We start from the raw sequence: 26001 nt of genomic DNA on the forward strand, positions 1-26001 counted from the left end.
GACAAACTTTTTAAAGTGGTAAACTTAAATTCTCTAGGCGAAGTAAAGTTCTTTGAAAGTTATAAATATTTTGTGAAAACAAAAGTGAGCAAAAACCAAAATTATTTTTGAACAGTAATCATACGAATGTTTCATCAACTTTCACCGAATTTAGCACAGACTCTACTACCTATATAATAAAATCCACGATCAGAAAGTGGCTTTGGATCCATATGAAAAGCTCATATTCTACAATATCGCAATCCATTTTGTTGAAATACTCTTCTCCGAAGATGATTCCTGCCCTGGTTAATCTACTACAGCCGTAGAACATTGTTACATTTATTTAAGGTCTTTGTAATCTTATCACTATTATAAAACGGGTGAAAAGTTTTCATAGGAAGACTTCTTTCCTTATGTCTGCCATCTTCGCTGACGGGCCCCTACGGGATTCTTCACTGTGGGAGAAAACATGATTACGCGCTCATTCGGCGTGTCAATTATACAACTGCGAACATGAATAATTACACCGTGGCTGATCTGGCCTTGTTGGTTTATTCAAACATCCTGAAAGGTAGGGCGTGCAGAAGAAAGAAGATAATTAGTTATCGGGAGAATCGCCTGAAGTTATCGAAAATACCATCATGAGCTTTAACGTATCACTTTATTCAATTGATGCAATCATCATTTTGGACAACCAACAAAATAGAATATTTACCAAATACTACAAACCACCACATGAGACTCCTGAGAATGATTTAATAACGAACATAAAGAAGCAAAAGCAGTTTGAAAAAGACTTATTCAAAAAGACACTCAAACAAAACACGGACATAATACTGTTTGATAACCACACCGTCGTGTACAAAGAATATTCTGATACCATTGTTTATGTCATAGGTGGCCTTAGCGAAAGCGAAGTTTTGCTATATAATGTCTTACAAGGACTAACCGGTGCATTTGAAATCATTCTAAGCTCACAATTAGATAAGAGGTCAATGCTCGAGTCTTACGATATGCTAGTTCTTGCTATCGATGAAACTGTTGATGATGGTATTATTTTGGAAACTGATGCTTCTGCGATCGCCGCAAGAGTGACTAATCCACCGACCGAAGATGCTGTAAACATTAAAATCGATCTTTCGGAAAAAGGTTTGCTCAATGCTTTCAACTTTGCAAAGAAAAATATTTCAGAACGTTTGCAACAGGGCTTTTAAGGTACAGATATTTATTAATACTTTTTATGTTTTATGTCCATCCGCTAAGTAACTATAGTATCTAAAAGAACATAATATAACAATGCATTACACTATTGTACTCCTCTTACTTTTTTTTACCTTTTCCTTTGGCACTTTTGGACTTGGAGCTGTTAGAATTACTATTTTTGCTAGTAGACTTGGCCGAATCACGTCCATTTCCATTTCCAACTTTGAACTTAGAAGCAGTCAATATCATCATGAAGTCTTGCAAATTTATGAGATCAATTAAGTTACCACTATCAAGCCAGTCAGACTCTTCTTCTTTTAGTTCTTTAGTGTGTCTTTTAAAGACCTCGGTGATGTCGGCGACGGTTTTTCCTTTCTTCAAGTTCCCTGGTTGTAATTTAACTTTGTAAGCATATTTGTTCAATGCACTCCATGGAGCAAACACAGGAATACAATCCGTGACCTTGTCAGTTTTATTGGGAGACGACAAAAGACCTGTTATGTTGATATGATAGTTTTCGATACTGCTGATTTGTTTTGCGTATTGATTGACGTTATTGTCTTTATCATCAGCGGCTTCCACGTCATCTGTTTTGCTTTCTAATTCATCAATTAGTTTGCTAATCTGATTGATTTGTTGTTGTCTCTTCCTGTCTTTTTTAGCCGCAGCACTCATTCTATCATTAATCTCTTTACTATCGAGAGACTCTTTTGGACTTTTTTGCTGTTCGACTTGCTTTAAGGTACCAAGCACAGCCATTCTCAACTTTCTCTCTTCTTCATCTTGCTCTCCGTATTTCTCTTTGATCCTTTTCAGCTTATTTTTCTTTCCTCTGATTTTGGACTGAGTTTGCTGAGATGGAGAAGGCGGGGTAGCCAAGTTATCTTCAAAAAGCTGATGGTCGGATTCAGATTCATTTTCACTTGACGCTTCCATCATACTTTCGGTAGATTTTCTTGAATCTTTGGATGACTTCTCTTGATCCTCCAATTTTTGCAGCATGGATTTCAATTCCTGGATTTTACTCGAATAACCTGCGCCTCGATCAAAGGAAACAAGCTCGAGCTCCTTATCACGTGCTTCTTTGTTATCTCTATACTTTTCAAAAGTTTCAGTATTAGCAACAAAAAGTAGTCCAGCACCCATAACCATTTGACAAGGTGGTAGATAGTTTTTTTCTTTGCTGACGTTTAATAATCCGCTTGGAAGGATTGTTCCATCAAAATCTTTCTTGGAAACATCCTTCCCTTGAACATACCATGGACTGGTAACCATTTTGTTTTCCCATGCTTTAGTTGAAGACAAAGAGAAAATACCAGCTTGCATGAATGTGGTAGGAGGAATATCCTTGTTTTTGTAAGGATTTTTCACAAAGACTTTCAACGCGTTTTCTAGATCGTTCGAAACCAAAAAATCTGTTTCATTATCGAAAAACCTGTAATAAATAGAATCAATCTGGGAATCATCTCGTCCAGCAATACATAAGTAGCCTTCGCTTGAAATAAACCAAAAGAATTTTTCAAACCAGTACTTTGGACGAAGCTGCTTGAATTCGACGTTTTGCTTGGCTTCCTTTTCAATTTTTTTCAGATCTTGCAAAATCTTCTGCTCACTGCTTTTTATTGCCAAGACAGCACTTTTTGCAGTCTTTTCCTGCTTTTGTTTTGCACTTTTTTTTATATCGAAATACCTTGATGAATTAGCAAACGCAGATTGGGTTATATCTATGATTACGTCAATTGTATTGACGTGCATTTTGGTAGCTTTCACGCTCTTTTTGGCTTCTGTTTTTATCTCAGAATCCGAATCAGAATCCGAATCAGAGTCATCTGAGCTCCAGCGAGAATCGTCTTCGTCAGTGTCAGATTTAGTTTCAAGTAAATGCTCTTCATCGACTAAAGAAACGGTAATTTCATTTTTTAGCAAGTTTAACGATTTGATCATTTTGGCAATTTCATTGCCTCTAGTCTGTTCCACCTTTATTAATTTTTCAATGTTCTTCCAGTCCATCTTTTGATCAATTAACTTTTGGACTGCTTCTTTACATTGTTCAATTTGCTCATTGTACAAGTTGATCAAATAACCTTTTCTATAATTTAAACCTTGAACGTCGTCTAATGCCTGTAGTTTCTTTGCATGCTCATCTTTCACAAACTGCAACCTTTTTTCAATATTTGCCTGTTGATTTTGACGACTCAATGAAACTTTGGACATTTCCAAGGTAGTGAAAAATTTGTCAACAGTTTTGTTGTACCCCTTAACAGTGTCTACCTTAACGTTATCCTTTATTTTATGGATAGGCTCAAATGGATGAAATTCGTGATAAACATATTCCAAGTTCTCCGTGGAGGGTTCTTGATCATTTTTGAATAAAGGATTCTTCAAGCTCAAAATATATCCTGTGATTTCACCAACTGGTGTTTCAAGAAGAGTATTGAACTTAGCTTGCGTCTCGTTTAGAGATCTGACGGTGGTACTCAAAAGATTCTCATTTTCTAGTAATTCCAAACAACTTGTCGATGGCTTAACATCATTTTGCAACAAAGAGATATGAATTAAATCAGATGACAGATAGGAGGCATGATTGAAACATAGTTTTTCAATGGAAAAAATCTTTTTCTTTTCCTTATCAGCTTGTTTAGATCTCGATATCCAGTTAAGAATCATTTCCTGATTGAATGAAGCATTATGAAAAGTGACAGAATCCTCCTCAAATAACGACTTGTCAAACATTGTGTAAGTTCCGCCAACATCATACTGGCATTTTTGTACATTTCCCGAAGTGTCCACGAATCTGAAAAGTGACAGGATCTTCAAGTCGGAATCTAGCAGAATAATATTTCCTGCACTGAAAAATTCTAAAACAAGATAATAAAACCCATCACTGAACTCTAAGACGGCAATTCTGTCGTCTCCAACTTGCTTTATATTCGTCAGCCTTTTGGTTTTCAAATGCTTCCTTAGCTTGGTTGTAAAATTCGATGGTTCAGGTTGTGTTGGCCTCTGAAAGTCTGTCATATAAACTTTGAATCCAGATTCCAACACAACATTAAACTTAGAATCTGGAATACTGAATTTCAACAAAAAGGATCTATTGTTTGATGTCAAGTTGTAAACATTTTGAAGTCTGTACCCTTTTAAAGATTGCTCCAACTCGGAAACCAAGATCTTTAAATCCAAGGAAGACACTCTTTGCTTCATAGTGTGCGTTAGCTTCAATGAATACTTTACCGAAAACTGTTGAAAATCTAGCTTTAGTTCAAATGTAACACATCACAAATCTTTGACAAAGAAGAAACCTGTGTGAAAAATGATTGCGAGGGCCAGGCCGATATTTTTAAGGAAGATACATTTTGAGATCGATAATCTTTTATCAGCCTTCTTATTTTTTCTGAAATTTCATTGGACAACATTTCAAGTGGGAGCAGGGAGACCACCATGGGTAAAGGACAGAATACAGAAACTATAACGAAACAGCTTGATACGGTTGTTTCTCAACTTCAAAGAAAAAATGCTAAAGTAGCTTTTTTTGTGGGTGCCGGAATATCAACAAATTGTGGTATACCAGATTTTAGGTCACCAAAAACAGGATTATATTCCAACCTTCGGAAACTAAATCTTCCCTACCCAGAGGCAGTTTTTGATATTGATTACTTCAGGAAAAAACCAAAAGCTTTTTATACTTTGGCAGAGGAGCTATTCCCAGGCAAGTTTGTGCCAAGTAAATTTCACTACTTTATCAAGCTGTGCCAAGACAAGGGTATCTTGAAGCGTTGCTACACTCAGAATATTGATACATTAGAAAGAATAGCCGGTGTTTCTGATGATAAGGTTTTAGAAGCACACGGATCATTTTGCGGAAACCACTGTATCGAATGTAGCGAAGAAATGCCAAGGGAGAAGTTGAGAGCATTTATGGATCAAAAGAAAATTCCTACATGTGCAAATTGCGAAGGGTACGTCAAACCAGATATTGTTTTTTTCGGTGAGGCATTACCAGATAAACTCTGGGAATTTTGGGAGGAAGACATCGATGATATAGATGTTGCAATTGTTGCCGGAACATCCCTAGCTGTTTACCCTTTTGCATCTCTTCCGGCGGAAGTTGGCAAGAAAGCGAACAGGATCCTGATCAACCGAGAAAAATGTGGCGATTTTGACACCAACCCACGTAAATCAGATATTGTTTTGTTGAAGGATTGTGATATTATTGCCGAATTGTTGTGTGAGAAGTTAGGTTGGTCCGAGGATCTTGAGGCGCTTTGGCTTGCAGGCAATAAATCTGTACGCGGCAAACCTGAGAATGAAGTTGAACCCTCGAGCAGCCAAAAGGATAAAGCTGCTGCCACAGCTACTGAGATAGCGGAGAAAGTTGAAGCTGGGCTTGAATACGACAAAAATGAAGAGAAGAATAAAAGAGACAAAGTCAAGAATAAGGAGAATGACGAAGACGTTGATGTTCTAGCTGGTGTCGTTAAGAAGATCAGCATTACGTAAACATGCATTTTGTCGGCTCAGCATCTTTCAGTTTCATCTCTTCTTTCTTTAACCTTTGACAAACCAACGCAAGTAGTTTACATCACTCGTGTTTGGAGAATGGTGAAGCTACTGCTGTTCCAATGAAATACAGAAAAACAGTTTCTTACTTTTCATTGCAAAAGTCTATCTCTGACCTACTGATTAGCAACATGTCTGCTTGAAAAACCGTTGTGGGCTCAGAAAGATGTCTCCCGAGAAAAATCAAGTACGACTAGAAATGGGAGTAGAGAGACTGCAATTGCCAATAAAAAAGAGCGGAACAGGGACGTCTTTATATTATGGCATTCTTACAGCCCAATATGTAAACTCGACGGTGTATTGCGCAGTTTTTGGGTCCAAAACACTTTTGCCCAGAGTAGGGATATGTATGATTGATCCACACAGTAGTAACATGAGTTTAGTTTAGATAGCGGACTCTTCCACTATTGTGGAAACGGTACATAAACTAGGTGTCCAGAGTAATGCATTGTCGTTGAAAATTCTTGTACCAGTGAGCTTGCAGGTATCAGAAGTATACTTGATTCGATATGGGCCTTTGCCAAACTTTCCACGAGAAACAATTACGAGAAGTATATTTAATCTGAAATGGATGAGAATAATACAGTACTCAAAGGGTGCAGGTATCCTCTATTAAAGCACATTTACAATACTGAAAACAGTCCTAGAAATGGTTTTCCCAACGATTTTACGGTTGTATTTGATACTTACTGTCTTCAAATAATTACAAGCCCAAATATGAGTGGAAAATAGATACATATCAAGCAATTTGCTTTGAAAATGATTCTTGAGCACATTGAAATGCTTGTGTCTGCTGAATATTCTTCATTGAAAATTAACAAGTCCCTCTCTACAAAGGTATCCCACGATCTCAGCGAGCCAAACATGTCCACATTCAGCATGGAGATGCAAGAAATGTCATTTGTTTTACAGAATGCAAACAAAGACTCCCTGATTATAGTCGATGAGCTTGGCAAAAAAAACTGGTTACAAAGATGGTATCTCCATATGTATAAGTATGCTTGAAAGGATTTGGATCCTAAAAAGTACATGTCTTTTTGTCTATCTTGTAAAGATTCCCAAAATATTTAAGAACAAACCATGAATATCTGAAATGCATTTAGGGCTCAGTAATAGCAGCAGCAATAAGTTTGGGATAATACCAGGCATCAATTGGGTTTCTGGATATGGAATAGATATAATTGAACCATCAAGTTTTTTCCCGGACGACTTAATCACAGAAGCCAATATACTTTCAAACAAGCCGAAGAGTTCTAAAGACTCTGTGAACACAAATACAACACATAAATGTTTACACAATACTCAAAACAAATCGACACTTAATACATACGAAATTTTACAGCATATATTGTATAATATTCCTGATGATGAGTTATACATTACCCTTTCAGCTTTGAAAAAATATACGATCCCTTGATTGATGCCCAAATAGAAGAAGAGGCGGCGGAAAGGGTGTCAAAATTGTAGGAAAAAGGAAATCAATTACTGACTACCTTATTGACTTTCGCTATTTGCGGTGAGTGGCTATCAAATACTTGTTTAAGTTCTTGCTGGTATTTTATAAAGTAAAGATAACCCCGGTTGACAATCATCAGAAGGAGCGAGTAGTTTTTGGGGCGTTTATTTGTTACTTGTCAACTGTGCGTGTAAAACGAGAAAAAGTGCATGGGAAGCATGGCTCGAATTCTTGTTGATGATATTGAATTTATTATGGTTTGTTCGGTTTGTTTAACTTGCCGGTTCTCCGTATTATCAGAATATATATTTGTTTTCTGGGACAGCAGCAACCAAGACCGATTCCATTGGACGGGTGAACATTTTTCAGCGGCTGACATGAGGAAAACGAGTAGCGCATCATCTACGGATTCTTCGTATTTGGATCACTACAGCTTCGGAAACTTACCGACGTTTGCATCAACCAAGAGAAACTCCCAAAAAAATGCACAACCAAATGCATCGTTCCAGAATGAAGCTTCTTTTTATAACTTATCAACGAATTCGGCAACTCCAAATAAAGTAGAGTTGCCATTTGTCCCATCGAAAAATTATCCAATAAATAAATCGTTTTTTGCAGACTCGAGAAAACCATCCACTTCTACGACAAATAATAATAGACAAACATATTCAAATACAGCCACTGACAAACTATCCAGAAATTTTCTTTTTGGAAGGAGAGTGTGGTCCGGAAACTCTGATAGAGCACGAATTTACACGAATGACCGTCATTTAGGGCACAGTACAAGCAACAAAGAAACTGATCTTGACCCTCAAACCGAACTTTATGACTTACTTACGAACTTTGGCTCTCTCTTATACCTTCTTATTAGTAAAGGTGCGCTATGGGTTCTTTGGATTTTGAACCAATTCTCTCATCTGCTATTGAACAAAGTACGAACCATTCCAAGTCCCAATTGGAACGAACCAGACGACGGCGCTGAACTGGTGGCGGAAAGCACTCCACGGTCTCAAAAATCCATCTTTCAGCCCAATGCGTTGTCTAAACACGATGCGAGCGGTATATATGAGGTTAAGAACCCTTTATTTCAAAAGAAATTACAGTCAATCAACAACGATGTAAATGAAAAGCTCTTGAAGGAAAAACGAAAAATGGAGAAAGAAGAACGAGTCCATGAATCAGTCTCATTGGAAGAATTGGCTTTGAGCCAAAGTAAGACGAAGGAGCAGTATGGGACTTTCTTTTTTAATTCGGGAGCCCATTCAGGCAACAAAGTGAATTTGGAGCTTTCTTACTTGAAGGCAGCCATGAACACTCCGTTGATGCAAGAGGACAAACGACCCCAAAATGTTTTTAGCAAGTCATCGGAAATCAAAGAAAACATGTTATCCTTTTTCAATTCCGGTAACGAGAGCTCGAAAGTAGAAACAAAGGTCGAATCAAAACCAACATTTACCAGATCGACTAATCGATTTAAAGACCTTGAATGGCTTGTTGATGACAAGGAAGATTACTTGAATAATCTTGAGTCCACAAAACTCTTTAAAGAGTATCAGAAAATTATTGCCGAGAGGAAGACAATGCAACAACTACTCCATCTATCCACGCTTAAAGAACATGGTTTGGGCGTGCGTCCACTCAATGAAGAACAAGCCAAAGAAATCGAGAAAGTTTGGATGTACCAGCCCGAGGGAGTTCTCATGTCTAAATATGGTATTAAAATAACATCGAGGGATCTACTTACCCTCTCCGATAGACACTGGCTTAACGATAATGTCATTGATTTCTACCTGCAGTTGGTGAAGGATTATGTGAATGGGCAAGGGATTTCCAAGATCCACGTTTTCAGCACATTCTTCTACACGACTTTGAAATCCAAGGGATACACAGGTGTGCGCAAATGGGCGAAGCGAGCCAAAGTCGATGTCTCAGAATTGGATTACATATTTGTTCCTGTGAATCTCAACCAAACCCATTGGGCATTGGCGGTTGTAGACAATGTCAACGAGCGTTTTGAGTACATCGACTCCCTCTACGGTGATGGAAGCAGCATCCTTAATCTCCTGTTGGACTATATGACCGAGGAGACAAAAAAGAACCACGGTGACGGCATGAACGGCAGAGATTATGTCACTTACGACATAAATGGCCGTGCCGAGGGTCCTGGCCAGCAGAACGGATTCGATTGCGGAGTGTTCACGTGCACCGCAGTCGACTATCTCTCCCGCAACAGAGAACTGGACTACTCCCAGGCGGACATGCCAAGTCTTAGGCGGAGAATGGCCTGGGAGGTGTTGAAGGGACGTTTGCTAGACCATTAGTGTATCCTATGTAACTGTATAATTGATATTCTGGTAGACTTCCCACGAAAAGCCCGAAACTATAAATTCCGCGTCACGTGCATCCTTTTTTTCTCCTTTCCGTGTGAACTCGCAGTTGCGCAGAAGTAGGTAAAGAACCACAAGGCCAGACCACCAGAGGTCCGGAGATACGTCCTGGTAAAGTAAGCAGGGAGCTCAAGAACACAGCACGGAGTTGAACCAAACACAATGACTGTTCCAGAACTCTCCACAATGGTCACTGCTACACCAACGCTGACACCTATCCAAGAAAAAGCGATTTTTGGGGTGGATGTACCCCAGTACTTTGAGGTTGTCAACAATGGAACGTCGCCGGAGGATATTCTGGATTCTACACTAGCCGTGATGAAGAAGATCAAGGAAGGGGACAAAGAGCTCATTATGTCGTGGATGAAAACAAAGGTCATTACTAATCAATTTGACTACGCCATCTTGGTATCTCTCTTGTCACGTTATCAACAACAAAATCACGACGATGCCATTATCACCAATGAATTGGTGATGAACAAACTTTCTTCTGTTGAACTGAGGTCTCTGCCCTCATTTTCGAATATCATGGCATGGGATGCGCTAGATAATATTTCGACCTTTTTCAGTGAAACGACATTCAAGCTTTGCACCGATATGGAGTCCTTCACTAGCACATTCAACCAGCTGGCCAAGCATGACGGTAACTTTACTAAGACTCTCTACTTCTACTTTGCATTCAACCATTTCAAAACTGCCCCTTCGATACTTGAAGCTGTGTCTTCAAATTTTAGGTCCTTCTTAGATTCGTCACAAAAGCAATTAAAGTTCCCTACCGCCAACCAAACCAACGAAAAAGAGATCGACCCACTGGTGAAGTTGGCAGTCTATTTGGTGCAAGACAGCACACTACGGACGTATCTGGACCTTTATCGTATTACTAACAAATACATTTACGTCACGTATCAGAATGTCAGGATCATGAAGTTGTGGTGCGTAAACTCGATAGGACTAGGGTTGCTCGAAGAAGCAAAGGCAACATTTCGGACTTACTTGAACTACGTGGCCGATTACAAAATGAAAAACAATGAAGAATATTATGATATTATGGATGTGATCCAGACTTATATTCAAGTTCTTGAAAGCCTGTCGTCCAATATGAAATCAAATGAAGAGTATACAGAGCTAAAGAAGTGGTTTAGAGAGGTACAAGATATCATGGAAATTTTCAGAGCCGTTATTGGCAATGATATTGCAGTTTTCAACGATCCTTTGAGAGCTATTCTAGCTAACGCATATTCTTCACTTGCCAAAATTTATGAGAACTTTTTGAGAATGGAATCCAGCCCTTTCCTCAAGATCAACGATCTTCTTGTGATTGCCGGTCATGCCGTCGAAACCTTGAGCCGCCAAAACACCGAGCTTAAACTGGATCCGTCCAAGATTTCTGACATTTACTACACATATTCATTCTACCTACATAAGAGTGGGAACCATGAGCAAGCGCTTAAGTACTCTAAGCACGCCATGAAATACTCGCCTGATAATATCAAGTACATCAACTACTACGTGAAGTTGTTGTCAAACGATGAGGAAAATTTTGATAACTCCCTATTGATTTCCCAGCAAGTGATTGAGAACTTGACGGAGTTAATTTCCACCGAGGATTGCTTGAAGTGGTCAGCACGAAAGAAACGCCATGCATTAGAGGCTTACCTCATTTTTTTGACCTTGTTAGGTGACGCTGCAATAGATGCGTTAGCTCCTTTCTTTGCGTTTGTCAATAAATTATTTGGAAATCAGCACAGCGTCAATAATGGAACAGTTGAAGGGCGTAATACGAACACCAAGAATACCAGCAACTCCAGAGGAGGCAACAGAACTGCAACGGGCGGCGCTGCTGATGATGGTTGTGCGCCATGCACGCCGAACTCTACCGCCTCGCTGTCAAGCAATCCCTCTATGAAGGAGAAGAAGCTCAAAGCATTGTTGAATCCGTTGAAGCTCAGATCCCACGATCATCAGGACATTGACGGCGCTGCCCTGAAGTCGGCCGCCTCGCCTAAGAAGCTTGGGCAAACTCTCCGCAAATCTTTGCAAGTGAACAGGTTAAACCACAGCAACAGTAAAAGGGAGCTGGGGCAGAAAACCAACGGCGTCTCCAAAACTACGAATTACGGGTCCCTCACACCGAAGGAAGTCACTCTCTTGCGCACAATGTGGCTCACTCTATCGAGAATCTTCCAGTCAGTAGGGGATGTAGAAACAGCACTTCAATGTGTCGACGAAGCAGACAGCTACTCAATTCCATCTATGATGCTTTCGACCAAGAACAGCAGAAACAAAAACGCAGCAAATTACCACGAAGACGTCACCGAGGAACAAATCCACCGGGCAGCTATTGAGGCACGCCGCGGGTGCATTTACGCCGGAAGCGAATCGCCTGAACTGAGAGAAATGGGCAAGACCTCTCTTTTGGAAGCTATCAGTATCGTTGAGGCTGCCGGTGGTGTCAGACAATGGCCACAGAACGAAACTATCACCGCCGCAGAGACGATTCTGGGTCTCACGCAGCTCTCTCTCAAGGTGCTAGAGGGCGTTTTCGAAAGCAAGCACACGCACGAGTACACTACTTGTCTGGCCCGCTGCAGAAAGCATCTAGAACTCCTACTGGCTACCGTCAGCTGGGGTGACGATGCTCGTGGCTGGTTGGTTCTTGGTGAGGTGTATGGTCAGAAATACATGCTTACCCACGACAGCGAGAATGTTGCAGTGGCCCAACTCGGCGTGATGGAAGAGAAATGTGTGCTGCAAGGGGTGCACGGATGGCACGGTCTTCAAATTTTGTAATGGCGGAGACGATGGATGAAACCTGGAAGAAGACGAAAGGAGAGGACGAAGAAGAGGGACGGGAGGGAGGCATGTGTGTGTGAACATAAATAGAACCTGTTTAGAATAAAAGAACCAAGCAAGCAACATTGGCCGAAATTAACCACGACACCACCGCCGCAGTAGTAACAGCAGATTTGTATCCGAGCAGGGAATCTGAAAGCAACGATTACACCTGCCAGTTTTTTCAGCAAAAGAAAAGGTGTGGACTCAGAACAAGAAATCGGAAATGCAGACAGGGATGACAGAACAACTATCCGAAAACCCCATCACTAGGCTTCTTGCCCAGGCAAACCTACATGCCCAAAACGAACAGCGAACGACGCCTACTGAAGACAGGGGCCAATTGAATCCGCAAGAGATGTTGCTCATGCAGATGTTAAAAGCTTCCAGTGGAGACAGCAAGCCAAAAGTAGACGAAGAACCGCAAACTGGGAATCTAAAAAAAGAGCTGGAATTAGAGAAGGAAGAAGGTGAATTACGCCCTGCAAAGGGAGGCGAGCCGACAAAGGTAAGATACGATGTGAAATTTTTATTGGGCCTAGAAGTGTCACCACTTGTACTTCCACCCTCTTTCTGGGAATCTGAACTCCCCCCACCTGAGTTTTTCAGATTGAACAAAAGTTCAAGAGGGTCCTTTGCTACTGGAGTGGGAACACCAATCGATGGACGCCGTGAAAGAAGAAAATCGAGTAATGCAAGAAGGGGAAGCAACCTCAAGAAAGACAAGCCTTTTGCGCTGGTCGAAGACATGAAGAAGGAGAGTGCAGGAAACGGAGCCGCCAGAGAAGACCGTCGCACGCAGCGTGCACGCCAACGGGAAAACAAGAGACGTGGCACATCGCAAAAGATTGACAACAGTGCTATTGAGGAAGGAGATGAGTTTGCCGATACCCCGGAGTGGATGAAAGAGCAAGACTCGGTCACAGGCAACAGTATCCTTGACTTTGAAATGTGGAGATTGAAGATGAGAATTGAAACCGCGAAGAGAAACGGTGAAGAAGTAAATGCAGATGATATGAAGGAATTAGACAAGTTGAAATCACAACTTGAAAATAACACACACAGAGGTGGTGATCAGTTTGAGCAAAGTAGAGGTGAATCTGATGATGGAGAGAAAGCGAAAGATGCCACTGAAAATGCTGGCGAACTTTCAGTAGAGCAGCAGAAGAAAGAACAACAGGAACAGCAGCAACCTCTTACACATCAGCATTCTGAGGAGAAAGTCCATCGTAGTGTTGATGACCAATTCGATATGCCACTATTGAGAAATTCCAACACTAGTGGATCAGCATCACATTTCTCTTCTTTTTTCGGTCCGGAAAAATCTTCTCCGCCTATTATAGATTCTAAGCAGAGATCTTCCAGACTGATGTCTATCATCTCTGACGAAAACCAGAGCCCAGTGACTTCATCAACGTCTCCATTGCCTTCTCAGGCGCCTATGAATTCCCCACCTCTCATGCAACCAATAAATAACTCGCCTCAACCCATGATTTTGCCTCAGGCCAGCGGGCAAATTGACAGAAACCAACTGTTTTTACAGTCTTTAATTGCCAAGTCTGCTACGCCTCCGTCTGCAAATGGGCAAAATACACAACAGCAGCATCAAATGCCACCAATGCACCAGTTACCATCCAAAGGGATTGATCCGAGAATGACACAAAGACCACAAGGACTGCAACCAAATACGCAGTTTTTCCCTCATCACATGCAAATGCAACACCCGCCAAATGGAGTTCCTACAACTTCTACGCAGTACCAGCAACAATTTAAACAACCAAACCAGCCATCTTTACACCAGCCAAACCGTCCACAACACCAGCATCAACTATTCCAACTCCAATTTCAGCAACAACAGCAACTCCAACAACAACAGCAACAACAACAGCAACAACAACAGCAACAACAACAGCAACAACAACAGCAAATCCAACAGCAACAATCACAGCAAAGGGGATTTCAACAGGCACAGCAACCACGTCAGTTACACCAATCACCACAACCACAACCACAACAGCAGCAGCAACATCAACATCAACAGCAACAACAACAACAACAACAACAACAACAACAGCAGCAGCAGGCACCACAGCAGGCACCCCAGCAGCAACCAAATCATTCGGCTTCATCTCAACAAAACCTGCCATATGGCAGCAACTCAGGCAACATGCAAGGTATGGCCCCAAACCACCCTCTTATGATGCTTTTGAGTAAAAACAAGAGAAAGTCTAGTCAAGATGTCCCACCAACTTCCGTTTCAGCATCTCCACCGGCCCAGGCCCATACCCCACCTGTTCAAGAAAGTATTCGTGCACAGCAACCTAATGGGCAAAACTACCCGGTTTATCCACCCCATATGAACATGGGCATGAACGCTAATGGTATGAATGGTATGAATGGAATGAATGGTATGAACGGAGTGAACGGAATGAACGGTATGAAAGGTATGAACGGCATGAACGGAGCCAACAAAATCAATGGTATGCCTGGTATGCCTGGAATGCCTGGAATGCCTGGAATGCCTGGAATGCCTGGAATGCTTGGTATGCCTGGTGTGCCTGGTATGAACGGTATGAACGGTATGAACGGTTTGAGTGGCATGAATGGTGTGAATGGTATGAATGGTATGAATGGTATGAATGGTATGAATGTTGTTAACAACCAAAACATGTTGAACATGAATGGTGTGAATGCAGTTAATAATTTTTCAAATGGTAGATCTTTACCAAGAAGTCGTCCTCAGACACCATATTAAGGTATCTACTTGATGGGTGTTCCCAAAAGGGTGAAAAACATACCGCTAAAGGTTCAATATTTATAAAAAACTATAAGAGCTTAAATTTTCATTTTAGTACTTTATTATTTTTTGCTACACAACTAAATCATAATACGTTACATAGTTTGAACATACAGTCTAAGACTTGTACGCTTTCGTTGCAGCCAACACTTATCCTCTTATCGGTTTGCCAGAGTATTTTAGCAATTTCGTTTTTCTGTCCAGAAGAAAGCTCAAGGGATATTCCTTCAGTAGATAGTAAAAGTTTTTGATGTAATGCGATGACGGTGAATGCAGCCGAATATCCTTGTTTGATGATTTTCTCTTCTGTGAAAGCGATTATATCAATGAAATTTTTAGATTTCAAGGTTTGTATTGAAAGGTCCACGAGATCGTCTGGAAGATATCCGAACAATTCCTTTATTTTCACGTCATTGATTCCACCAGAACGATTGTCTGAGGAATCGTCATCTAAGACAGTGGAGACACACTGGAGTAGGTTGACTGCTCTTCTAAGATCACCTTCGCATGACTGTAAAATTTCCTTGATAACATGGTCACTGACGTTCACTTTTTCCTTGTCAGCAATGAAGCGAAGTCTTTGGATGCCCATTTTTTCGTCAAGGCTACGGAATCTGAACTTGGAACAACGACTTGCCAATGGGTCTATTATCTTGGTGACATAGTTACAGATAAGACAAAATCGGGTTACGTTAGCGTAATTTTCCATTGTTCGTCTCAAAGCACTTTGAGCGTCGGAGGTCATGGAGTCTGCTTCATCTAGGATGATCAGTTTGTATGGAGGACAAGGATACTTGACCTTATCCTCAGGAGTTGGATTTGACACTGCTAACCTGGCGAAGTTTTTAATTCTGTCACGAACAATGGAGATGCCACGTTCATCGGATGCGTTCAATTCGAGGACACGAGAGTGGATAAGATTAGGGCCGTACAATTCATGTGCAAGCGCCAAGATGGTTGAGGTTTTACCGGTACCTGGCGGACCGTAGAAAAGCATGTGTGGTAAATTTGCAGAATGGAGAGATTTCTGAAGGATTCCCGTTGTTGTCGACTGGGAGGTCACCTCGCTGAGGGACTTGGGACGGTACTTCTCAATCCATGGCTGTTCAGACATATTTGCTTTAGTGAGGGGATGCGATTAGGAAAGGGAGTGGCGAATAGAGGTAGACAGAGTGAGCAGAATCAGTGTGAAAAGAGTGATGAAATCGAGTGGGCCTGAAGGGGAACGTGCCATTTAAGTGGAAAGTTTTCGCGTTTGGGTCTTGATTTTGACTTTGTCTGAACAAATTAAGTTGTAGATGAGAAGGACGGCGGGGAGTTAGTTCTTTCTGATAGCAGGCTGACCATGTGGAATGACCAAGGGAACAGAGAAGCGGGTCATTGATTGTATTGGAATGGACGCAAAAGATGGAAAGGAAGACACAGTTTTGGCTCTTCCTATGAGCCGGATCAAGAAGATTGTGAAGTTGGATCCCGAGCATATTTCCTCCACGGAATCGGCCAACTACGTTCTGGGGATGGCGACAGAGATGTTTGTGAGGCAGTTTGCGGTTGATGCCAGCGAGATCACGCGGTCGAAGGGCCGCAAGAAGGTGATGTATGCGGACGCACAGAAGGCTGTGAGCAACGTCGACATCTATGCCTTCATGCGGGACATTGTGCCGAAACGGGCGCCCATCGGGGAGCTCATGAGCAAGGGGTTGGTGAAGCTGCGGCCGGGCGACCAGCTGCGGATGGAGGAGAGCATTGCGAGAGACGGGTTTGCGAACGAGGAGGCGGAGGTGGAGGCGGAAGTGGAAGCCGACGCCGACGACGACGACGAAGAGGTTGGAGAGGAGGAGGAGGAGGAGGAGGAGGAGGAGGAGGTGGAGGCGGAGGAGGAGGAGGATGCCGGAGACGGTGGCGAAGGTCTCGGGGTCCCGGAGGCGCAGAATGGGCAGGACGAGACGGGTGTGGAGGCCCAGGCGGCCGGGACCGCCGCCGTCGATGTCGACGGAGACGTGTCGATGCAGCACGGCGCCTCGGCGCCGGCGCCCGTGTGACGGTATACTGAGACAATTAGATCTATAAGTGCTATAAGAAAGAAAACTCCGCTACGCAACCATGGCGTGCGTGGACGTATGTACAGAGGGCGCTGGCAGTACTCTCAGTACTTCTCGACGCCCGTCTTCGTCTTCTCGAACTCCACGTCGCCCGTCTCGATGTACTCCTTGACGTTGTCGAGCCACAGACGCCCGTCCGTGATGCCCGTGTAGCCCTTGAAGGTGTTCTTAGGCACCGGCACGCTTGCAGAGACAAGCGGCTTGAGCGGCGTCGCCATGTCTGCCGGCGTCACAAACGTCCGCACCCGCTGGTAGTCGATCGTGTACTTCCCCTTGTTCGAGATGTGTCCGATACCGGACGACCGCGTTCCCTTGTAGAAGTTCTTGTTCCCCTGCTTCGTCGACAACGCCAACCGCTTGTTACCGGCCTTCGACTGCCCGTAGAACAGCGTTCCGTCCTTGTACGTTTTCCATGGTCTTTTGAGGAGCGCAGGCGTCGAGGTGTGGAACCCGCGTGTGTACGTACGTGCAGCAGAGAACATGGCGTGTTTACCTTGCAAACTCTTCAACCACTATCCCTCTTTCTCCGCCATCTGCCGTCTTCTGCAGGGTGTGTCTGTCCATTCATGCTCAGCTCTTTTGCGCTGGCCATGAAAAAAAGCTCAGCGCTTTCCACGCCAGCTGCCGCCGCCGCTGCCGCAACACACCCGTGCACCCGCTTGCCCCGTTGCCCCGTTGCCCCGTTGCCCCCCAGGACTAATCGGCGCGACTTTTTTTTTCCTCCTCTCTCTTCTCTTTTTCTTCGTTTTGCTACAGCTGTGTAGTTAGTTAGTTGTACACGCCCTCCAGGCGGGCGAGCCCGTCTCTGTCGGAGGCGGGGCCCTCGGCGGCCGCCGTCTCTCCCCCGGCCGCCGCCAGCGGGCCGCCCACGCGGGCGGCCCGCAAGAGCGCCCGCGCCGCCGGCGCGTTCCATCCGTCGTACACGGGCACGGCCAGCGCCTCTACGGCCACGTCCTCGCCGGCGGCGTCCACCTGCTCGCCGACCAAGCGCACCAGCGGGCCGGGCCAGACAGCGGACGCGTCAGCATCGTCGGTCTGGCCGGCGGGCGTCTCATCATCGACCGCGAGCTTCATGCCGCCCAGGGTCCGGTTCCCCCAGCGCAGCACGGGCACGTCCGGCGGGACCTCGGACTCGGGGCCCGGCGGCGTGGGGGCCACCGGACTGTCCCCGTGCCACAAGCCCTTGTCGAGGGCGTCCAGCAACACCACGCGGGCGTAGCCCCGCTGCCGAACAAGCTGCACAAGCTGCTTCACGTAGAGCGACTCGCAGCCAGGGATGACGGGCGAGTGCATCTGCATGTAGTCGGCGTCGGCGCCGTCTTCGTCAGAGTAGTATAGCTCCCAGGGCGAAACCATCTCGCCAGCGCTGGCGGCACGGCCGCCAACCACCTCGGCAACACTCATCTCACGTCCGGCAAACGGATACACATAGAGGCTGTCGATGGGCTGCTTGTGCAGCTGCTCTCTGCGGGCGTCGATCACCAGCTGCACCGCGTACTGCGGCACGCTGCCCATCGCCACCAACGGCACGACGAGCGTCTTGTCTGTTCTTGCCACCATGCTGTTCCTGGCGGTTCCAATGTCGTTCCGTGGCTGCGTGTAACCCGGGGCCCCTGCCCCCCGCTCCCGCACGACACTCCGGCCGTCCACGTCCACCACAAACTTATCCAGTTCGCCCTTCGCTTCCGACAGCCTCGGGCCCCACCCCCTCGCTCCAGCCCGAAGGAGAACCAAATTTTTCACTCTATCCGACCGTTGTCAAATTTTTTTCAACTTCATGAATCGTTCCATATTCCACACGCCGGCAACCCGTGGCCACAAGTCCGACAAAGACCGCCGCTTCGCAGAAACGAACACACACACACACACACACACACAGACACGACACACAATGTCCATGGACGAAAACACCTCGTTGGACACCTTGAGAGACGTGCTAGTCAACGCTGACGGGAAAACCCCGCTTGCAGACCGGTTCAGAGCCTTGTTCTACCTCAAGTCCGTTGGAACAGAGTTCGAGCAGAACTCGGAAAAGGCCTCCAAGGCCATCGACTACATCGCCGAGGCGTTCCGGGACGACTCCGAGCTCCTCAAGCACGAGGTTGCGTACTGCCTCGGCCAAACCCACAACCTCGAGGCAGCCCCAGTGCTCAGAGACATCCTCGCCGACAAGGATCAGCAGTGCATGGTGAGACACGAAGCCGCAGAAGCCTTGGGCGCCTTAGGCGACAAGGACTCCTTGCCAATCTTGGTGCAGTACCAGGCCGACCCCGAGGAAATGGTCGAGATCCAACAGACCTGCGAGTTGGCCATCGAGAGGATCCACTGGGAAAACTCCAAGTTGAGCAAGGAGGAAGTCTTGCAGAAATCTTTGTACGAGTCCGTCGACCCCGCTCCACCACTTCCGCTCAACACATCGACAGACAAGGTTGCCAAGCTCCAGCAGATCCTCAACGACGAGTCCGAGCCGCTCTTCCAGAGATACAGGGCCATGTTTCGTCTTCGTGACTTGGGCACTGACGAGGCATGCATGGCGCTAGCCTCCGGCCTCAAGGATTCCTCCGCCTTGTTCAAACACGAAATCGCATACATCTTCGGCCAGATCTGCAATCCGGTGACAGTGCCCAGTTTGATTGACGTCGTTCAGCGTGAAGAGGAGGCTCCAATGGTGCGTCACGAGGCCGCCGAGGCTCTCGGAGCAATAGCCACCGACGAAACTTTCCCTGTGTTGAAGGGTCTTCTACAGGATAAGGACGAAGTGGTCAGAGAGAGTGCGGTCGTCGCCCTGGACATGTGGGAATATGAGAACAGTAACGAAATAGAATACGCTAAGGTATAGTTTTAATTTTTTTTCTTTCCTTTAATCGTTCTAATTATATATCAAGTGACAGTAGCGTACTCGTACTATATATGTATTTGGACCAGCTCCTAAGCTTTCAGTTATTCGTTCTGAACTTGTAGCCACACTTCGTACATGTGTAGAACACAGTTGCACCTTCATCAGCAGACCGAAGCTGCAAAGTGTGATACTGCATCTCGTCGTTACCACACTGCGGACATTTCTCCTTGATTGTAGCCCCCTCTTCCACCTCTCCACGGTTCAAACTCGTCTTCACTAACGACTTCTTCGACTTCAAGCTCGATGGGAACGCATCCGGCGCTGTGTGTGTCACGACCTTCAATCGACTGAAGTCGCCGGACGGGTATGTGCTATGGCAGACCGAGCAAGTAAGATGTTGCTGATGAGATATCGAGTCCAAGAGATTTCCGCACGCCGTGCAAAAGATAAGAGAGCCTACCGCCGACATGGTTTTTCTTCTGTGTCTCTTCCCTGCTGTTTGCTGTTCCCAGATCGTCGAGAGATATAAAAACTAATCTCTTTCGAAGACAAACAGGTTCAGATGATGAAAAAAAATCGGGAAAATCAGCAAAAATGAAAAATTACTTAAAATTTCTTCTTCCTCGCACTTCACGTTTTTCCAGAAGCTCGTCCTCAACGACGGCAAGGTGCTGGTTGACGGCTGAGCTCTATGGATGGAGTGAACATCGTGTTGATCCATAACACAAACACTTTCATAGAGAGGACCGCGTAGCAAATTGTGAGAAGATCTCCTTTTGTATAGAAGAACCCATACCAACGGAAAGACACCTAAAGACACACACACCATGGCACATCCTCAACAACATGCGATGCCAATGCCAGATATGTCTAACGCCATTGTCGCCCAGGACGAACTAGGACGCCCTTTCATCATTGTGAGAGACCAGTCAAGCAAGACAAAGTCCTCTGGTTTGGAGGCCTTGAGGTCACACATTCAAGCTGCCCGCCAGGTCTCAGACATCCTCAGAACATCTCTTGGCCCTCGTGGCTTGGACAAAATTTTGGTTTCTCCAGATGGCGATATCAACATCACCAACGATGGTGCCACCATCTTAACGGAAATGCAGATTGACAACCAGATTGCCAAGTTGTTGGTGGAGTTATCGAAGTCCCAGGATGATGAAATTGGTGATGGTACCACAGGTGTCGTCATCTTGGCAGGTGCACTTCTCGAACAAGCTTTGAAGTTGATCGAGATGGGTATACATCCTATCAAGGTGGCCAACGGATACGAGAAAGCTTCCAAAATTATTTCTGCTCATTTAGATGAAATAGCAGATGAGATATTCATTGACAAGGAGGATTTGGACTCCAATCTTTTAGCGTCCAGTGATTTATTCAAGGCTGCCAAGACTTCTCTTGGCTCGAAAATCGTCAACAAGTACCACAACCAATTTGCAAAAATGGCCGTTGAATCGGTCTTGAAGGTTGCCGATTTGGATAGAGATGATGTCGACTTTGAGTTGATCAAGTTGCAAGGTAAGTTGGGAGGTTCAATTTCTGATTCTAAAACTATAAACGGTGTCTGCATAGATAAAGATTTCTCGCATCCACAGATGCCCAAGTTCATAAATAATGCCAAGATAGCGATCTTATCATGTCCATTCGAACCACCTAAGCCAAAAACCAAGCATAAGTTGGAAATATCTAACGTGGAAGAATTCAAGAGCTTACAAAAATATGAATCTGACAAGTTTGTCCAGATGATTGATTCAATCAAAAAGTCAGGTGCTAATTTGGTCATCTGTCAATGGGGGTTTGATGATGAGGCAAACTCTTTACTTCTAGCTAATAATTTGCCAGCTGTTAGATGGGTTGGTGGAAGCGATATCGAGTCCATTGCTATTGCCACAAAGGGAAGCATTGTTTCCAGATTTGAGGACTTATCGTCTGAGAAATTGGGACATGCAGACAAAGTTTACGAAGTGGAGTTTGGTACCACTAGAGACAAGATGATTGTTGTTGAGAACGAAAAGAGTTCGACCGCTGCAATCGGTAAGACTCAAGTGAATACCGTTACAGATTTGATCAGAGGTTCCAACAAAATGATTGTGGATGAATCCATCAGGTCACTTCATGATTCCCTTTGTGTTGTCAGAAACTTGATTAAGAATAACAAGATTGTTTATGGGGGTGGTGCAGTAGAGACATCATGCTCCTTGAAGATCATGGAAGAAGCTGATAAACAAAAAGGTATCGATCAATATGCATTCCGTGCTTTCTCACAGGCTTTGGATGTCATTCCGATGTCGTTAGCTGAAAATTCAGGCTACAATCCTATTGAAGAGTTGACCAAGCTTAAGGCAGCCCAAGTTTCCACCAATAGCCCTCACTTGGGTATCGACTGTTTAGGTAGCAACAATAACGACATGAAAGAAATGTTTGTCATTGAAACATTTATCGGTAAAAAGCAACAACTCTTGTTGGCTACGCAGCTCACAAGAATGATTCTCAAGATCAACAACGTGATTGTTTCAGGAAAAGATCAATATTAATGATTTTCCTTACCTTCTTCCGGATACAAACAAACAAATAAAAAATAAATAAACACTGTATATTTGCTAGTTTAATTTACCATTAATCAAATGGGTGGCCTTCTGATAGGTCTTCGCCAAAGTCTTGGTTACTGCTTAAAACCTTTGCATTTTCATCCTCAGCACTAACCCCCGTTGCGCTATTTCCCTTAACGCTTTCTTCTTTCAGTTTCTCTACCACTAAAGGGTCGTAGAAACTGGACCATATGCGGGCGGCACTAACTACCCCCGAGGTTGACGACCCTATCCTATCCATAGATTTCTCCAAGCGAGACATACTCGCTATCGTTGAATCCATCATCTCTGTCACTTGTCTGACCGACTGCTCTCGTAGTTTCAAAAATAACGTAGAGTCAACAGTATTTTCCAACGCGTCGTCTGTAACATAATTAACGTCACTGCTCTCATTATCATCCCCGGTCGATCGTACGGCTTCAAGTTCTGTTTCGTATTTCTTACCAGTGTTTCTGCCAGACATTCTGGGTTCCCCCTACTATTTTTGTATCACTTCCGCATTTCTGCAAGCCAACTCGCCGTGTCTCCGATCTCGCAAGCCGGAACTAGAAATTCTTTAGTTACTTCTAAATTCATGTTGAGATAATACGCGGAAGGCTGCGATGTCCCTGCCCTACAAAATTACCTATTACTACATTAGCCACTTCTTGCCGTTTCACATTTACTCTACGCTAGTTCCCCAGTAAAGGAAAGTAGCATCTGGCAGACTAGCGGAAACCAGAAGCCTTATTAGGGATGCTATCAATCAGAGGAGCCCGACTACTCGGGGTTTTTAGACCTCGGATGATGACGTTTCGTCCAATCACTACATACACCGGAAGAAAGCCCGTGAATGAAACTACCGTCATTGAAAGTTCCAACTTCGGCGAAGACACAAGCATCAGTGATACCGGTTTTATTTTGCACGTCAAGGATAGAACAACTCTATACATAGATCACATTTGTCCTCCAAAAAAATCCAAGTGGGACTACTCGCAATTCGTATCACCAATTTTTTACCCAAGTTCAGCAGAAGCTATGGTGAAGTTTGTCACGAATTTAACACAGTCTTACTCTGATGTGAAGATTTTCCCTGTTCCCAGAGATGGTGGTGCATTTGTATCATTCAAGCTACCTGCTGCAACGACTCCCCAATTGTACAATAAATCGTTGATTTACAACCTTACCGAAAAGATGTCCAAAACTCATCGTTTTTTTTTGCGTATGGGGATTTTTCCTGTTAAAGGTATTCCTTGGGTTGAAGATATGGGTAGATATGCCTCACCTACCTTAAAGGTCAAATTCGAAGGTGATGAGTTATCACAGGAATCCCTTTATGCCATGTTCAGAAGATATGGTAAAATTTCAGATATTAACCTACCTAAACCAGGAGATATGGAAAGAGTTGCACTTGTTACATTTTGGTCAACTCGTAGTGCAATTTGTGCTAGACATTGCCTAACAGGCGCTGATATAGGTGGAACTATCGTCCATATTCATTATAAAAAGAGGGTAAATGATCACTGGTTCCCTACACTAGTTAGAGACCATCCGAGAATTGCCATTCCTCTGCTGCTAGCACTAATGGCAGGTTTTGCTGTTTTGATCTTTGATCCGATCAGGAGCTGGTTCATTAAGGAGAAAATCAAGGGTGAATTGGATTGGAGTAAGAGTTTATGGTTTAGGGAAATTTGGAGAGGATGGATTACCACGAGAAATAAAGTTAAAGGCTTGTTAAGCTTTCAACAATCTGAAGATGCAGACTGGGAATTATGGAGTGAAATTGATGATTTAATGGAGGAAAGAAATAAAAAGGCTAAAGAAATTAAAATATGGCTTGAAGAAAATGTCAATTCTATGATTGTTGTGCAAGGCCCAGCAGGTAGTGGGAAAAGAAATTTAGTAAGCTCTATGGTCTTGGGAAACAGAGATAATGTGTTGTATGTTGATTGTGAAAATATCATTAAATCACGCAAAGATTATCAATTAATCCAAAATTTTGCACATGAAATCGGTTATTTCCCTGTTTTTTCCTTCCTTACAAGTATTTCAAGTTTTGTGGACTTATTTGTGAAAAGTTTGACCGGGCAGAATGCTGGTTTAACGGAAACGAAAGAGTCTCAAATTTCGAGTATGTTGACTCTATCCTTAGGTTCCATCAGGGATTTGGCTCTTTCCAACTATTATGAGCTAATGTCGTCAAACCAGGATTTCTACATGAAGGAAGAAGATTATTTACAGCAAAACCCTCAATGCAAGCCTGTTATTGTCATTGATAGATATCAAGCTGCTAGAAAGAAAAATCAAGCTAACTCCTTTATATACAAATCACTGGCGGAATGGGCTGCAAACTTGGTTCAGCTAAACATTGCCCATGTTATTTTCATTACAGATGATGTAGGATCAATTCAAGAAATGATATCATCATTGCCTACTGCTCCATTGAAAAGAATCGTTTTATCCGACGCTTCTGAGTTAGCTTCAAACATATATGTTAACCACTCTTTAGAAAAGGATAAAAATATTCAGACCGAAAAAGATCAAGAAGAGTTGGACAGATATGCTACATTACTTGGTGGTCGTATGAGAGACTTGCAAATGTTTGTTCGCCGGATTAAATCGGGTGATACGCCAAAAGAAGCGTTTGAAGGTTTGACTCAACAGGCCGTCGAGCAGCTATCTCAAGTTTTCCTTACTTCAACTGCAGACTACGGTTTCAACGTTTCACAAGCATGGCAAATCATTAAACTTTTGAGCGATAAAGCAGAAATCGACTACGCTGACATTTTCTTGTTGCCTATGTTTAAGGCAAATACTTTCATGATTTTACAAAGTATGGAGAACGCAGAATTAATTCGTTTGGTCCGCGTTGACGGTGTTGTAACTAAAGTTATTCCAGCCAAACCCGTTTTTTCTGTTGCATTCAAACAAATGGTTAGCGATCCCGAAATATACCGTGCCATTGAGAAGGAATGTTTACTGGGTCAAATTGAGTTTGAAACGAACCGTGTCCGTAAATTTGCTGAAGACCTGAATAAATTCAAAGAGGTTCCTGAGCCTAAACTTTTCAAGGAAAGACTCAAGTATTTGGGTGGTAAGATAGAAACTGGTACGGCTTCTATAAATAGATGTGAACAGGAGATGGTTGAGTTGAAGGAAAAGAAATAGATTTTGTTGTATAGTTATATAAGAAAGCTCTAGCTTGTTCTTATTTATTTTAGAATAGTTACAGTTTTCGATTTTTGGGAAAGAAAAGAAATATTTACATTTGATAGT

General features: G+C 43.6%; 17 protein-coding genes across 17 annotated transcripts; 11 read left to right on the forward strand and 6 right to left on the reverse strand.

Annotated features, from left to right (window-relative positions):
- Window positions 1–623: 623 nt before the first annotated feature.
- PICMEDRAFT_72822 (hypothetical protein) lies at window positions 624–1196 on the forward strand (the record flags this gene model as incomplete). Its single annotated transcript, XM_019164303.1, has 1 exon — window positions 624–1196. The coding sequence occupies one exon, from the start codon at window positions 624–626 to the stop codon at window positions 1194–1196; it is 573 nt and encodes a 190-aa protein (XP_019017898.1).
- A 106-nt stretch (window positions 1197–1302) lies between these two features.
- PICMEDRAFT_72823 (hypothetical protein) lies at window positions 1303–4386 on the reverse strand (the record flags this gene model as incomplete). Its single annotated transcript, XM_019164304.1, has 1 exon — window positions 1303–4386. The coding sequence occupies one exon, from the start codon at window positions 4384–4386 to the stop codon at window positions 1303–1305; it is 3084 nt and encodes a 1027-aa protein (XP_019017899.1).
- A 237-nt stretch (window positions 4387–4623) lies between these two features.
- PICMEDRAFT_72824 (hypothetical protein) lies at window positions 4624–5682 on the forward strand (the record flags this gene model as incomplete). Its single annotated transcript, XM_019164305.1, has 1 exon — window positions 4624–5682. One exon carries the CDS (start codon window positions 4624–4626, stop codon window positions 5680–5682), a length of 1059 nt encoding a protein of 352 aa, XP_019017900.1.
- Window positions 5683–6242: 560 nt separating this feature from the next.
- Window positions 6243–6902, forward strand: PICMEDRAFT_16611 (hypothetical protein). Its single transcript, XM_019161277.1, has one exon. It carries the CDS (start codon window positions 6502–6504, stop codon window positions 6745–6747), a length of 246 nt encoding a protein of 81 aa, XP_019017901.1. The 5' UTR covers window positions 6243–6501; the 3' UTR covers window positions 6748–6902.
- Window positions 6836–7159, forward strand: PICMEDRAFT_72825 (hypothetical protein; the record flags this gene model as incomplete). Its single annotated transcript, XM_019164306.1, has 1 exon — window positions 6836–7159. One exon carries the CDS (start codon window positions 6836–6838, stop codon window positions 7157–7159), a length of 324 nt encoding a protein of 107 aa, XP_019017902.1.
- Window positions 7160–7472: 313 nt separating this feature from the next.
- PICMEDRAFT_16612 (hypothetical protein) lies at window positions 7473–9599 on the forward strand (the record flags this gene model as incomplete). The annotated part of the gene is made up of 1 exon (XM_019161278.1): window positions 7473–9599. A coding segment is annotated over exon 1 (1730 nt), but the record flags the coding sequence as incomplete, so codon positions are not given.
- Window positions 9600–9747: 148 nt separating this feature from the next.
- On the forward strand, window positions 9748–12375 carry PICMEDRAFT_11762 (hypothetical protein; the record flags this gene model as incomplete). Its single annotated transcript, XM_019159837.1, has 1 exon — window positions 9748–12375. The coding sequence occupies one exon, from the start codon at window positions 9748–9750 to the stop codon at window positions 12373–12375; it is 2628 nt and encodes an 875-aa protein (XP_019017904.1).
- A 2505-nt stretch (window positions 12376–14880) lies between these two features.
- Window positions 14881–15220, forward strand: PICMEDRAFT_16616 (hypothetical protein). The gene has a single exon (XM_019161279.1). It carries the CDS (start codon window positions 14900–14902, stop codon window positions 15170–15172), a length of 273 nt encoding a protein of 90 aa, XP_019017905.1. The 5' UTR covers window positions 14881–14899; the 3' UTR covers window positions 15173–15220.
- A 79-nt stretch (window positions 15221–15299) lies between these two features.
- On the reverse strand, window positions 15300–16328 carry PICMEDRAFT_72829 (hypothetical protein; the record flags this gene model as incomplete). Its single annotated transcript, XM_019164307.1, has 1 exon — window positions 15300–16328. One exon carries the CDS (start codon window positions 16326–16328, stop codon window positions 15300–15302), a length of 1029 nt encoding a protein of 342 aa, XP_019017906.1.
- A 316-nt stretch (window positions 16329–16644) lies between these two features.
- Window positions 16645–16941, forward strand: PICMEDRAFT_21009 (hypothetical protein; the record flags this gene model as incomplete). Its single annotated transcript, XM_019162179.1, has 1 exon — window positions 16645–16941. A coding segment is annotated over one exon (297 nt), but the record flags the coding sequence as incomplete, so codon positions are not given.
- A 419-nt stretch (window positions 16942–17360) lies between these two features.
- PICMEDRAFT_33626 (hypothetical protein) lies at window positions 17361–17798 on the reverse strand (the record flags this gene model as incomplete). Its single annotated transcript, XM_019162831.1, has 1 exon — window positions 17361–17798. One exon carries the CDS (start codon window positions 17796–17798, stop codon window positions 17361–17363), a length of 438 nt encoding a protein of 145 aa, XP_019017908.1.
- Window positions 17799–17941: 143 nt separating this feature from the next.
- Window positions 17942–18985, reverse strand: PICMEDRAFT_136436 (hypothetical protein). The gene has a single exon (XM_019160091.1). The coding sequence runs from the start codon at window positions 18874–18876 to the stop codon at window positions 18085–18087; it is 792 nt and encodes a 263-aa protein (XP_019017909.1). The 5' UTR covers window positions 18877–18985; the 3' UTR covers window positions 17942–18084.
- A 228-nt stretch (window positions 18986–19213) lies between these two features.
- PICMEDRAFT_33139 (hypothetical protein) lies at window positions 19214–20155 on the forward strand (the record flags this gene model as incomplete). The annotated part of the gene is made up of 1 exon (XM_019162800.1): window positions 19214–20155. One exon carries the CDS (start codon window positions 19214–19216, stop codon window positions 20153–20155), a length of 942 nt encoding a protein of 313 aa, XP_019017910.1.
- Window positions 20156–20203: 48 nt separating this feature from the next.
- PICMEDRAFT_136440 (hypothetical protein) lies at window positions 20204–20703 on the reverse strand. The gene has a single exon (XM_019160092.1). The coding sequence runs from the start codon at window positions 20622–20624 to the stop codon at window positions 20253–20255; it is 372 nt and encodes a 123-aa protein (XP_019017911.1). The 5' UTR covers window positions 20625–20703; the 3' UTR covers window positions 20204–20252.
- Window positions 20704–21006: 303 nt separating this feature from the next.
- PICMEDRAFT_32937 (hypothetical protein) lies at window positions 21007–22692 on the forward strand (the record flags this gene model as incomplete). The annotated part of the gene is made up of 1 exon (XM_019162793.1): window positions 21007–22692. One exon carries the CDS (start codon window positions 21007–21009, stop codon window positions 22690–22692), a length of 1686 nt encoding a protein of 561 aa, XP_019017912.1.
- PICMEDRAFT_16622 (hypothetical protein) lies at window positions 22630–23258 on the reverse strand (the record flags this gene model as incomplete). Its single annotated transcript, XM_019161281.1, has 1 exon — window positions 22630–23258. A coding segment is annotated over exon 1 (431 nt), but the record flags the coding sequence as incomplete, so codon positions are not given.
- A 183-nt stretch (window positions 23259–23441) lies between these two features.
- Window positions 23442–25993, forward strand: PICMEDRAFT_16623 (hypothetical protein). Its single transcript, XM_019161282.1, has one exon. It carries the CDS (start codon window positions 23533–23535, stop codon window positions 25891–25893), a length of 2361 nt encoding a protein of 786 aa, XP_019017914.1. The 5' UTR covers window positions 23442–23532; the 3' UTR covers window positions 25894–25993.
- The last annotated feature ends 8 nt before the right edge of the window (window positions 25994–26001 follow it).

Source organism: Pichia membranifaciens (assembly GCF_001661235.1).
Source record: "Pichia membranifaciens NRRL Y-2026 unplaced genomic scaffold PICMEscaffold_3, whole genome shotgun sequence".
Taxonomy (NCBI): Eukaryota; Fungi; Ascomycota; class Pichiomycetes; order Pichiales; family Pichiaceae; genus Pichia; species Pichia membranifaciens.